The sequence below is a fragment of the Anneissia japonica genome, unplaced genomic scaffold (genome assembly GCF_011630105.1).
Source record: "Anneissia japonica isolate Jap-2015-1 unplaced genomic scaffold, ASM1163010v1 scaffold288036_len564833_cov171, whole genome shotgun sequence".
NCBI classification, from domain to species: Eukaryota; Metazoa; Echinodermata; class Crinoidea; order Comatulida; family Comatulidae; genus Anneissia; species Anneissia japonica.
In genome coordinates, this window is record NW_022706414.1 from 148,363 (window position 1) to 163,670 (window position 15,308).

At 34.5% G+C, this 15,308-nt stretch overlaps 1 protein-coding gene across 1 annotated transcript; it reads left to right on the forward strand.

Annotated features, from left to right (window-relative positions):
- Positions 1-829: 829 nt before the first annotated feature.
- Positions 830-13,953, forward strand: LOC117106118 (probable polyketide synthase 37). Its single transcript, XM_033247462.1, has 4 exons — positions 830-990; positions 5,270-5,348; positions 5,624-12,444; positions 12,660-13,953. Exons 2-4 carry the CDS (start codon positions 5,303-5,305, stop codon positions 13,011-13,013), a joined length of 7,221 nt encoding a protein of 2,406 aa, XP_033103353.1. The 5' UTR covers positions 830-990; positions 5,270-5,302; the 3' UTR covers positions 13,014-13,953.
- Positions 13,954-15,308: the final 1,355 nt, after the last annotated feature.

The window sequence follows — 15,308 nt, forward strand, 5'->3', positions numbered from 1 at the left end:
ATGGGTTATATATTATGTGTAACAATTTTTTTAAACGTCTGCCAAAAACATTAGGTAAAACCTCAAATGTTCCAATTTAAATTTCGAATATCTCATTTAAATTGACCAATAATTGCTCGACTTCCAAACAGAAACGGATAAAAAATATATAGTTTTTATTTATTTACAGACACTTTACACTTCATTTCGTTTTTCAATTATTTGTTTAACTCATGACAGACAATAGGCCTATATCCTGAAACTGATCAAAATTCAGTCTTTAAATTGGGGGAAACGTATAGGCCTATATTTCGCATACGAGTATTTTTGTCTAACTGACAATCAGTAGGCCTAATTTGTGAATGTAATAGAAATTAAAGGCCTACACGTAAATTTCAGAAATCTGTATATACGATGGTCTACACTTATTATAGTCTATAATCCCCGGATTTTTTGTCCGATAGGCTAAGTGTGGTCCTATGCACACAAAATTAATATCCTTGATGCGATAGGCCTAATTAAGCTTTAGTACCGGTCAGTGCCTAATAGGCCTACTGTTGATTATTTGTTTAATATGCCTATATTATGTTATGTTATTTTGTGATAATTTTCTTTTTGGAAGTATTACTAGTATTTTTTTTTTAAATGTAGTTTGTTTAAAATAAATTATCGAAGTGATGTCGTGGGCCCATGGGAGTCGCCGTGCCGACGCGCCGACGCATGCGCTGTATAGCGTTTGAGCAAGATCAGGGTATGATATGCAGCATCACTGTTTATACCGTCACAAATTGCTGGTTACCGGCAATTCCTGATCCCTAAGATATAAAAATGGCAATTAATCTTAATCCTAGCATTCCAATCCGGGTACGAATAAGAAACAGAAGAGTAATAAAACCGAGACGTACTAAATTATCGTGAGTCCTTAAATCATTTGAGTTGCTAACATCGTCAACACCGGTTCGCTTCTTCGTAGATCTCAAGTTTTTAGTTCCAAAAACAGAAGTCTTGAAGGTAAGTAAATGAAAACTCTGTTTAAATTCCAAATATGCGTCCGATTTTATCGTGCATTTTTTGTATATACATGTAAGTAAGTAGGCCTAATACTGGTAGCCTAATATCCATTGCTTTCCGTGCACAATATTTCCAACTACTGTATACAGCAATAAATAGGCCTATCATGATAGAGAAAAAATATTATAATTTACATCTGAAATTAGTGATTATGCGTCCGATTTCCACTGAAATTAGTGAATATGCGTCCGATTTTATCGTGCATTTTTTGCGTCCGATTTCCACTGAAATTAGTGAATATGCGTCCGATTTTATCGTGCATTTTTTGTATATACATGTAAGTAAGTAGGCCTAATATCTGTAGCCTAATATCCATTGCTTTCCGTGCACAATATTTCCAACTACTGTATACAGCAATAAATAGGCCTATCATGATAGAGAAAAAAGATTATAATTTACATCTGAAACCAAAAATATCTATATACTAGGTGCCTATGAAACTGTAAATTTAACAGTGAAATCAATCCATAGGCTTATTTTATGATTTCAAAAATATAGTGTTAGTGTCAAAAATATAGTGTTAGTGTTATTTTGTGAATACCCCTCAAACACTCAGTTACTAGACAATCGAACTTGGCCAAATATAAACATAACTAGTTCAGTGTCACGTCAGCCTCCTGATTTTTGACTCACTTCTGATTATTTATATGTGCATTTTTTTTTTATCCGGCATAGGCCTAGAAATGCTTATCAAAATCGTATTCAAATTTCTTTTATGATTTGCTAGCAGTGAAATTACGTGGTTTTTAGTTTATTGAGGCAAATTAATTGTAAAACTTTAAAAGCCGTTTTTTAACATAAGGGGTAAACTCTAAACGTCTTACATTTCTGTAGAAATTCAAATTCGGGTTACTTTATTTATTATTGTTATTATGGAGATCGCAGAAATCACTAATACGGGCTAGTGTACTGTATCGACTTATGAGTAGTTACTATTTGCACAGAAATCGATTGTTTATTAATGAAGGGAATATTCCGGTCAAATGGTTAATTGAAAGTGAATAACTTACTTGAAGGTGTATTGTCTGTCGCAATATCCGGAAAACCTTAACAATTATTAACAATTATCTAATTTCGTTCGTATCACATACCGTGTATCTTTAAGTAATAAAATCTACCAACTTTGGTAACAGGCATAATTATTATTAATTATAATTATAATTATTTAGGAAGAAATATATCCGTGTCTAAGATATATATAATTGTATATTGAATCACTACCATTAGGTCCAAATTATTATGTTAAACACCAGTTATAAAATGTACTATTCTAACATTTGTGTTGATGTTTTAACTATCAATTTGCATTTAGACATAGGCCTATCATTCTGGACCTATGTTATACATTTTTATTGATAGGCATTTGACGTTCTCTGCATTTGTTTAGAAAGTGTATGTTAGTTGTATGCATGTAGTTTATCAATGGGTACAATTTGTGGGTACTTAGTGGTATAATACACTTCTAATCTATAATACACTGGTGTATTTTTTAAAGAAAATAAGTATCATATTTGCAATGCTAAGTATATATTATTGTATAATTTAAATGCTGAAAATGAATGTCACAATATAATAGTTATTAATAATGTACATTAAAACCGCTTCTAAAAACAGAATATTTGTTATGAGTACACATTCTTTTTAATTTGCATCTCATACAATCGAGAAGAGGTACTTTCATTGATATGCGATTGGATATGACCGGAGGTGTACTCAATGACAAAACAACTTATGGTACGGTGCAAGATATTATACTATTAGGCCTACACTTATAATGTGCCAGTGACAGTGTAAATGATAAACATATATTTGGTCTACCTTATTTTAAAAATGAAACGTTTAGAGTTTATTATTAATGCATAATTAATATCTATGAAATGAATTACTATGCATTTCTTGCAAATGCCAGCGTTACCAACCAAATTTAAACAAATTCCAGTGCCAAGATATATTAACTACAGTACAGCATTATTAATACACATAGCCAGAACTATAAATTTGACAGCCATACAAATTATAGATAGGCCTAATGATTTGTATTAAATGATTTGTGTTATTGCTCAATATCAGCGATAATTCCAAAAATATCCTTGACAAAATATACAGCGAAAGACCCCATGCTTAATAAATACAACCCATTTCTGGAGATGTCGAATAAAATTAAATGTTAAGTAAACAATCGTAAATTAAATCATTTCAAAATATCTGGTATTACAATTAATGGTAATGATGATAAGAATAATAATCATTATTACAATTGTTATATTTATTTTAAAAATTTTAGTAATAATTATAGCCTAATAATAATTGTTGATTCTTGTCTTCTGGTTAATATATAATATATTTATATAATTAACACGAATTATTTAATGACATTTACTTTTCTAAAAAAGCAAATAACAAACATGAAGATAAATATTATTGAAATACAGATGAAATTAAATTTAATTTTATAGTGCAGTATTATACATAGGCCTACCTGACTTTGTAATTTCTTATACATATATACACATTATATAATAGGCCTATAATACCGGTATATACACAAGTGATATTAAAAGAAAGTATTTGTTTTGACCTGTCAAGTAAAAGTTATATGTCCAATAATTTATTTGATTGATTTAAGAGATATGCGGGCTCCGACCTTATGACTTGCAAGATCCTACCCCGGGACACACAGTAGTTGAACCTTTGTGAATCTCACTGAATGCAGGAAAAAGGCAAAATTATGTTGATATATTTTCTTCAGGATGCATTGTATGAGCTGTAACTTAATTTTTTTACTTTGTTTTCGGGTTTGGTGCATTTATGTAGGCTTATATAATTTATATAGATTATGAACAATGAGGTAATTGTACCTTTATTCGAGCGCTATTTCTACCATTAATTGATTATTTATATGCATATAATATGTGCTACGAAGCAACATTGATTATATATATACATATATATATATATACATATATACAACTATACATAGTTATACAATATATAAAAATATAAAACAAATAAAAGTATTTGTTTTGACCTGTCAAGTAAAAGTTATATGTCCAATAATTTATTTGATTGATTTAAGAGATATGCGGGCTCCGACCTTAGGACTTGCAAGATCCTACCCCGGGACACACAGTAGTTGAACCTTTGTGAATCTCACTGAATGCAGGAAAAAGGCAAAATTATGTTGATATAGAATTATCATTAATTTTATACATATTGTTATTAATTTTATCATATATTATTGTTATTATTATAATTATTATAATTATTATTATTATTATTATACAGATATTATTACTATATAAATGGTAATATAAAATTTATTTGAATATTTTAAATATTTAGAACTAAACATTGGCTAAATAATAATTATTAAGCATTGAAACTGTGATTAAGAATAACTTATAAAGTGATTACTTAAACATTAAAATACACCGAAAACTATTACTGGGTATTATTTAATCCACATTGTTGAAATATAGAATGTTTTCTTTTTTCGTTCTTCCCTTCTTTTGTTCCGTTTTTGTGTATGTGATGAGGGGAGGGGGCGGTGTTAGCGCTTTATATCTGCCAAGAAATGTACTACATAAATAACAGAAGAATATAATATATTATAATTCTAATAGTGCTATATTATGTCTTAATACAATTAAATTATATATTGTTATTCTTTAATATATTTTTCCATTTTAAAATAAGTTTGTTTTATGAATATAGTAGTGCTATTTCATTAAAAGGAAATACTAGCTTACATGCATTCATTATATATATTTTTTTTTAATTCTTTATGATACTAAAATGAAAATGTACGTTTATACAATAATTATTTTACTTATGCTTTTCAAAATTTGGTTTATGAATAATTATGGTAATGCTATTTCTTTAAAAAGAAATATAGGCCTACATTATTTATTTAATGTAAAGATGGAACAATTACTATAATAGATATAATAATATATTTATAAACAATAACGTTGTATGATAAAGTACTTGAACTACAACAAAATCCCAATAATAAAACCGACAACAGACAGTTGTAGAAACGTTTGCTTACCTTACACAAATTACGGTTTTATTATCGAACAATTGTTGGCCCACCGTTACCCGTTCCATAATCATATTAATGTTAACAATCTCAATCCATCAATATATGAACTACGTTATCATTGAATTATAAAATAAAAATGTAATACTCTATTATTATTTGCTTGCTTTTATTTAGATCAATCAACGGTCATCAATAAACAAATTCAAAATGGTTGGAAAGGATGATATTTTTCCAGTAGCCATCATTGGTATCGGTAAGTGAAGCGGCTTCTACGTTCATTCTTTAGCAATGTTGTAATTTATAGTATTCTATAGTAGGTATTGCTCATTATACGCAATTATTATTATTACTACATCAAATAATTGTATTTTAGCCATATCATATTTAAATGTTGTTTGCATATTCTACAACGTAAATTAAGATTTTGTTAGATATATTAATTTTAATTGTAAGAATGACTCCATACAATATATTGATAGACAGGAATACATGACATTCTTAAAGCAAGCATTTTTTTTTCTGCAATAGGATGCAGAATGCCCGGCGGGGTAACAACTCCTGAGGGATTCTGGGAGGTTCTTCGAGATGGTAAAGACTGCATCTCCGAGGTTCCAGCAAGCCGCTGGTCTTTGGATAAATTCCACGATGAAGATCAAGCGAAACCAGACAGAATGGTTACACGGCGCTGCGGTTTCATAGATGGAATCGACGAATATGACAACACATTCTTCAGGACATCGCCAAAAGAAGCAGCATCCATGGATCCACAACAGAGAGTGCTAATGGAGGTATCTCATGAGGCGTTTGAGGACGCTGGCATCATCCCAGACGAGCTTAAAGAATCGTGTGGTGTATTTGTAGGCATCGGTTTGATGGACTATCCCACTCAGATCCTTGACGTTCATTCATCGTCAGTGAATGCTTACACTCTAACTGGAGCAGCCCATAGTGTTGCAGCAAACAGAATATCATACGCATTCAACCTGACTGGACCAAGTCTTGCTGTTGACACAGCTTGCTCTTCATCAATGACGGCGATGCATATGGCATGCTGCGCTCTATGGAACCATGAATGTGACCTTGCTGTATTAGGTGGAGCTAACGCTGTGATTCTACCAGACACAACAGTTGGTTTCAGCGCACTTGGTGTTCTGTCCCCCGATGGAAAATGTTGCCCGTTTTCCGATTCAGCTAAAGGGTATGTTAGAAGTGAGGGATGGGGAGCTATGATACTTAAACCCCTTGATAAGGCTATGGCTGATAATGACCATATTTATGCAACAATTATAGGAACGACCGTTGGTGCAAGCGGCTACACTCAGAGTCTAACAATGCCTTCGGCACCTGCTCAGCAGTATTTCATGGAAGAAACTTACAAGAAATTTAACATTGATATGAATGACATAGACTACCTCGAAGCACATGGTACAGGTACACCTGTAGGAGATCCCATCGAAGCAGAAGCTATCGGCATGACATTTGGACCACGACGTGCTAAACCACTCAAAATTGGATCAGTCAAAAGTAATTTTGGACATTGTGAGTGTTCAGCAGGTGCAGTGTCTACTATCAAGGCTACCCTCATGTTACACAAAGGTTACCTAGTCCCAACAATAAACTACGAGAACCCAAACCCGCAAATGGATCTTGATGCCTGGAACCTCGAAGTGCATACTTCTCTCGACAAGATTAAACCTGACACAAAAAGAAAAGCTATCATCGGAGTTAACAGCTTTGGTTTTGCAGGGTCATTAGCACATGCAATCCTCCAAGAGGCACCCGACCAAATCCCGAAGAAGATAACAGATCCTGTAGGCTGGTCATTTGGGGAAAATAACAAATGTGGGAAGACAATGATCATACCTTTATCTGCAAAATCAACAACAGCTCTTAAAGACCTGGCTGTAAATTGGCAGACCTTCGAAGCAAATGAAGACGCAATTCAAGCAATTGGATGGCAGGCTACCCACAGAAAACACCATGAATGCCGCATGGCTGTATTTGCTAAATCAGGAATGGACTTCAAAAACAGGTTGAATGAATTTATTGAAGATGGAAACAGCGATGGAATTTTAACAGGCACAGTTTACGACGCAAAACACAAGATCTGCTTTGTTTTTCCAGGACAGGGTCAACAGTGGGCACAGATGGGAAAACAGCTTTACAGCACGGAACCTCTTTTTAGAGAAACGATTGAGACATGTGATGGAATCTTCCGTAAACTGAGTGGTTGGTCTCTCGTACATGATAGATATCTATTCAATGGTCATTCGCAGAATGAAAATGTTTTGGATGATGAGAGCATCAACGATATGGAAATAAGCCAGCCAGCTATTTTATTTCTCCAGATTGGGTTGTACGAGTTATGGCGTCACTGGGGACTCAAACCAGATGTAGTCGTAGGTCACAGCCTTGGGGAGGTAGCAGCAGCTTATGCATCTGGTGGTCTAACATTGGAAGAAGCTGTTAAAGTTATTTATTATAGAAGCATAAACCAGGCTATGCTCAAGGGTGCTGGAAGTATGGTAGCAGTCAGACTGAACACAGAAGAGGCTGAAGAGGTAATTAGAAAACAAGGAAACATGTACATCGCAGCAGAAAACGCTCCTGGTTCGCTAACGTTGGCAGGCTCTCTAGAAAGTGTTCATAATGTCGCCAATGACTCCACGATAAAAGCTAAAGAACTCAGAGTTCAGTGTGCTTTCCATACACCTTACATGGATCCCATGGAAAAGCCGTTCAGAGCGTCAATGAAAGGAGCTGTATCCACTCCAGCTGGTAAAACAACCATTCCATTTTATTCTACGTTAACTGGTGAATGTTACGATGGCGATTTCAAGACTGATTACTGGTGGCAGAATATCAGGAACACGGTTAAGTTTCAGCCAGCTGTTGAAAACCTTCTGCGTGAAATAGATCCTGACGTCTTTATTGAGTGTGCTGCTTCTGCTACTCTGCTAACGTCTGTGAAGCAGATCGCTAAAGGCCAAGGTAAAACTGATCTAATCACAGTAACATCTGGTCAACGAAATCAAGATGACAGGGTATCGTTCTTGAACTCACTTGGAAATCTTTATACTAATGGATTAGACATCAACTGGAAAAATGTCACTAACGATGCTGGGCAATGGGCAGATATTCCAAAGTACCCATGGCAACACGGATCATTCTGGATTGAGGGTGCTGAAAGACGTCTGAAGAGACTTGGACTTGATGACCTTACCTACAGTGGTGTGCATGGTAACCTTACTTACGGAAAATTTTCTTGTCTCACAGATTACATTGTCAAAGATGAAAATATCTTTCCTGTCTCTGGCTACGTTGAGTATGCAATTCAGTCGTCATTTGATGAGAATCAGAAGCCTGCAGTCGTAAATATTAACTTTATGAATGACTTAGTTTGGCCCGAGAGCCCAGAGGGCAGTGACCCGTGTGTTATGTTGAAGATGAATTGTGTGAAAGATGGTAGTTTTGTTGAAGTTATCTCCGACGGAAAAATTCTAAGCAGCTGTGAAATTGCATCAACCAGCCCCCAGAATGTAGACGCAGTTGATATAAAAGCAGTCAAATCAAGATGTAACCTTCGACACAGTAAAGATGATATCTACAATAATATGTCTGCTCTTGGTTTCAACTACGGTCCAGCTTTCAAAGTTTTGGATGATGTGATGATTGGAGATGGAGAGGCTATTGGTTATCTACGGGCTGCCAGTGATAAAAAACAACGTATTCAGACTACACTTCTAGACGGATGTTTCCAACTCCTCTTACATGCAACCAAAGAAACAATCCTTTACCTGCCAGTAGCAATAAACAAATTGAATATGTGTGTAACAAAGCTTCCAGTTGGGCAACAGCTTCTATCCTACACTAGAATCACTGATTGTAATAGTAGACTACTGATTGGTGACATCTTAATACTAACTGAAGACGGTTGCGTTTTGGCAGAAATATCAGGTGTAAAATGTCAAAACGTAAATGGTACAAAATCTGAAGTAGAAATTGAGAAATGCTTATATGAAACTGTGTGGCAACCTTCAAATGCATGCTTGGGCAGTACGTCGATCCTAAGTGAGGTATTTAAGGACATATACCAAACTGATGCATATGCTGATGAACTATCACTAGTACGAAGAGCAGAAAAATGTACATCTGCTATGAGAGGAATAGCTGTAGCATATATTAAGAACGGTTTCAGCACAGTCGATGAATCTACCTACAAAGTAAATCCACTATACGTAAAACGCCTTAAAGTGATCTGTCAAGATGAATTGGCTATGGACATTCCATTCAATAAAGTACACGATAAAATCAAAGAGTTAGGCGAAACAGTTCCTGAATTAGACCAAGAATTGCGAATGATCAAAAATCTTGGGGATAATTTCCCCAAAACATTGACAGAGCCAGGCAGTGCTGTAAAAATCTTGTTCCGGCCTGAATTCTTACCAAATTACTTCATAGAGTCACTAAGCACACGGTTGTTCTACAGAGCAGGAGCAGATGTTATTCAGAGGACAGTTAAAAAGGCACTGCAACATAAACAAGTGGTGAGAATTTTAGAAATTGGTGGACGTATGGGTGGCCTATCAAAGTATATTTTGGAACCACTTAAAGAGCTTGGCGAGGAAAGACGTTTGGAATTTATATTCACTGATCTTAGTGTAACTTTCTTCATGCATGCACAGGGAACTCTGGAGGAATATCCATTTATTAAATACCAACAACTCGACATTGAAAAGGACATTGTTAGTCAAGGTTTTGCTCCAGGCTCCATAGATTTGGTTGTCTGCTTAGACACAATTCATTCCTTAGTGGATATTCATAATGGCCTTGATAACATCAGGGAGCTTCTGACTGATGACGGTATGTTTTTGATGTATGAAGCAACTAATACATGTCATGTAGCAGAGTTGGTATTCGGTTCCCTGGAACTTTGCTGGGCATATACAGATTTCAGAAAAGACAGATGTTGGTTATCTCAAGATGGCTGGACACAAACTATGACGGATAATGGCTTTGTCGATGTCGTTGCTGAAACTACAGAAAATGAATTCTTCCACACTATGTATCTCGGTAGGAAACCATCTAAATCTGTCAATGAACAAGCAAGAGAAGCCAAGAAATATATGTTGGTTGTAGATGGCACCAATAGTCAGTTGGAAAGAGGCATCAGAAAGAACCTGTCCGGTAGTATAGCAACTGTGAAATTTGCCCAACTTACAAACATAGCAACTAAACTAGACGAAAAGCCATGCGAAGTTATCTATATTTGGAGTGAAGCTGATGCGTCCAATCAGAGTCTATTGAGCCTACTTAAAACCGTTGATATGTCACCTGAAAGTTTTACTCGAGTTTGGGTAGTAACATCTGGATCCAATTTAGCCGCACAGAATATAATGGGAAGCACCGCCATTGGCATTGTCAGAAGTGTTACAAACACATTCAACACACCGGTATTCTCAATTGACTTGGATCCTAAAAGCCCAACTTCGGTTCAAGCGCAACTCTTTTCTAATTACATGGCGACTGATGATCATACAGAGAGGGAGATTGCCATTCGAAATCAAACATATCTCTATCCACGAATTGCAAACCTCTATGCACATGAAACTCCTTCTCTCTCAAGTGAATATTGGCAATTATCTCAAAATATCAACCCAGACATCCCATCACTCGATGATATAGGTGTGTCCTACGTAATGGAAATGATTCCATCTGATGGCGAAGTACTTGTACGAGTTCAAAGTGCAGCTTTGAATTCAACTGACATCAGTAAAGCGTTAGAAATGCCAGATGCAAATAAACCATATGCTGAGAAGACCTTTGGATGCGAATTAAGTGGCATTGTTGAGAAACTCGGCGAAGGAGTAACTTCAGTCAAAGTTGGCGATGAAATTATTGGATTTGGTGAGCAATGTTTGGCTTCTCATGCTATCTGCAATGCTAATCTCATAGTTAAAAAACCCAAATGTATTTCATGGGATAAAGGTGCAGGAGTGCCCATTGCATTCACTTCAGCATATCACATTATGGTTGAGCGTGCACATCTTCAAAAGGGAGAGACTGTTCTTATCCACTCGGCTTGTAGTGACATTGGACTGAGTGCCATTGCTGTAGCAAAAATGATTGGAGCAAATGTAATCTGCACTGAAGCAACACATAAGAAGCGTAAATTCCTAACAGAGAACCTGGGTATTGAGTATGTATGTGCCTCTACCAACTTCTATAATGACGTCATCAGATTCACTAATGAGATGGGAGTTGATGTTGTCCTGAATTCACTTCACAATGACTACCTAATTTACGGTATTAAATGCTTAGCACCCGGAGGTCGCTTCTGTGATATAGGCAAACGAACAAAACTCCCGACTGCAAACTTCCAGGCTCTTCTAGAAAATAAGTCATTTATTTCTTTCGAACTGGATAACATGATAAAGTTACAGAAGAAAAAAGTACAAAAGCTATTGAAAAATGTATCAGATCTACTTCAGAATAACTCATTAAAACCAATCGAATCTCATGTATTTCCGATTACCCAGTGCCAGGAAGTGTTTGCAATGGCTGTCGAAGATTCTCATATTGGAAAAATAATATTCAGTGTATCTGGTAATGCCCGACCACAAAAGATCAACCAACCATCCAAGATTTTCAAACAAAACGCAAGTTATATTATCACTGATGCATTTGGAGGCATCGGTCTACCAATGTCTCGTTGGCTTGCAAGTAAGGGAGCAAAGCATATTGTGATGGTGTCCCAACAGGAATGCATAAATTCAGCCGGACAAAGAACTGTCGAATATCTCAGAAGCATCGGTGTGAATGTTTACCTGTTTTCAAAGGACTTGAGTAAGCCGGGTGATGTGCAAAGCATTTTTAAGGAACTTTCAAACAACAAAGTTCCAGCAGTCAAAGGCATATTCCTTCTTTCAGGCTATATCAGTACATCATCACTCCATAATCTCACACCAGCAGAGGCGGAAAAAATCTTCACTTCCAAAGCTACCGTTGCCCAAAATTTCCACAATGAAACAAATAATGCTGACCTCGACTACTTTGTTGCTCTTTCCTCAATCGTTAGCACCTCAGGCCACTGGTCAGAACCTGTGTTCGTTGCTGCTAACAGCTTTGTCGATAGTTTAGCAACAGTGAGAAGAGATAGCAACCTACCAGCTCTCAGTATACAAGTTGGACCACTAACAGGCGCAGAATCCATCGACATAAATCCTGACATCAAACAAGCATTGACTGCTGGTGGGCATCTTAGTCTCCACATAGATGAATTTCTGAAGACATTATCAGTGCTTTTACAATCACTCGAAGTTCCTCCAGTAGTATCATTTGCAAATCAGGTATGTTACATTTTCAATACTAACATTGATTACACATTTTTAATACATTGTTAGAATTCAAAAATCAAAACGGAACATTTTTATTTTCATCGCCGTAAAGTTTTAACACAGACGCATACCAAAATGTTAGATATTTTCAACAACACAACCGACTGCGCACACAGTTATACTTTCTGAATGCTAATTTTATTTATCTTATATATTCTATTCCACAGAATTGGACCGCCACTCAGGCCTGTAGCTACGAAGGCAACCTTAAATTCAAACATCTAGTCGAGGGCGAGCAAGTTGCAAAGACGGACTGTTCTCTTAGCTTAGAAGATCTTGAACAAGTTGTCACACAAAAGATGAGTAAACTTTTGTGCGTAGATCCAGCAAGTATCGATATAAATCGACCAATGATAAACTACGGAGTCGATTCACTGATGGCTGTAGAAATGGTGACATGGGCCAGCAAAGAGCTAAGTGTTATTGTCTCTCAATTGGATATCCTAGGAGGCATCACGACCAAACTATTGCTCGAGAAGGCACTCAATAACGAGTTAGTACTTCCAATGAAGATAGACTAAATGCTTTATAAAAGCAATATTTTAAACAATAAATAAAAGTCACATTTGATGTGCTAACTTATCCTTTAACAAAGAACAGCGTGATATTAATGTAAGCATTAACATCGGAGTCAGTCAATTTTTGATATGTCATAGTGAATATAATGAATATTCTTTTAATGAATAATTGTGAACGTTACATTATCGAATTAATCATAATGCATTCTGTCTTAACATAGACTATTTTATATTGTTTTAAGCATCATATATAAATAACATTAATTATTAAGGAAATGTTAATGAGTCGTTCATAGAAGAAAAAGTAATTTTTCATTTCAGTATTTTCTCAGTAATGTGTAAATTATCTATAGGTAATTAATTATTTATTTATATTCATTTAGTTAAATATTATTGTTATTATTAACTAAATCGTTAATATTAATTAATTATTGATAGTTAACACCGTATGTGTTTAATCATAGTTTTGTAAAGGAGATTTGTCGTTCGTGTAAATTATATTAATGCGAAATTTAACATATACAAACATATACAAAAAATGAAATGAATATATGCTATTTGTTGTGGCAATAGAGGAAAAACAAAACCACTTTTAAATTGTTTTTATGGATAAACTTTACTTTTATCACAATTAATCAGGCAACCTCCATAAAGCGCTTCTTATATAAGCTCATGAAGTACACATAATGTACAGAATTTAAAATTAATTATTTTTTTCAGCAGAATTACTAAACATTGTTCTTTTTTCCTTTTCCTAATTTTAATAATCATTTGGTTTTTGAGACCACATTTTACTTCTTTTTCGAGTTCTTATTAATTATTTATAATAATTTTTAGTTTATATAATTATTAGTATCACTGTATTGTGGGTGTATTGTAGAACATGTACATTTTAATAGAATATATTGGCGAGATGGAGAAATAAATAATCAGTGTTTAGAAATTTTTAATTTTTATCATTCTATTTGTTGTCCATCTATCATGTAAACATGCACAGACAAATCAACGGGATTGATTAACAGAACAGATCAACAGAATTCCAGCAAATGTTTAAGAAAAAAGCGTAAAATTCATTTACGACATTATATTAATTGCCTTTTCTAAAAAACAACATTCACATTCACCCACTCACAATTAATGGTCGGAGTTTATTTCGTGAATATACCTACCTGGATGAATCAAGCGGGTGCAAGTCTTTCTACCGGTACCTTTACAAGATAAATGGAATCGTCCGGTTTAGCGCAGACTATGTTGGCCGAATAAATATAAAGAATCGTCCTGTTTAGCCTTTGGCGTTTGGACGTGAAGACCTTACCTGTTTGAATAGAACATGTAAATGTAAGTGTGTTATTCATAGATTACCAACATCACTGCTGATTTATGTAAATTCTGTATAATGTGATATTTTTATATTTCTTTCTATTATTGTATTATATATACAGTAGTTCAACTGTAAAGTACAAACCTACTCATTCAATACGTCAAAGATAAAGTATTCCGTATTTAGCACAACACATTAAGTTTGTAATTTTGTCTGTGGCTTAAATTTAATCTTGCATATAAACTTAATTTTATGATTGTTTCAAATTTACTGCATGACAGTTAATGTATTTCCGCATTACAAACAGAGACAGTAAGTTGAAAAAAAAAAGTTAGTTAGGACTAACGGGATAGAAGTTTTGGGTCGCGATAGAAAAAGTTCTATGGTCTGAAAAAGAATTATCCATGCTCTATTTAAAAACAAAATGAGGCCGTCTTTTGTTAGTATTGTATCCTCATAGAAAGTCAGTTAAATGCCAGTAGACAAAACAAAAAATGCCATAAACATAATTATAATCATTATAAGACCTTAAGTCGTTACGGTACCTTTAATGTAAATAAAGACAAACTACTTTTTAATAATGAACAATTATGAGTCAATAATTTTGTTTATAATATTTTACACTATCAGTTAAATAACGTAAATACAGCATTTTACATGTACATGACCAATGTAGACATTCCTAATTCCTCACGTGTTTTTTTTTTTAACTTAATTGACTGTATTTTAAGGATAACATTTAGGGGGTTAACGTCGTCACTTCATATATTTATTTTGTTAGTTATTGAACATACGCATTTGTATTGCTACTAAACATTACTCTGCTACTTTCCATTACTGTACTAAACGTTTATTTCAACAATGAATGCTTTGTTATTCGAAGAGCCAAGTGATCAGACCCCAATTAGGCCTATTATTATTATTATTGTTGTTATTATTATTATTATTATTATTATTATTATTATTATTATTATTAT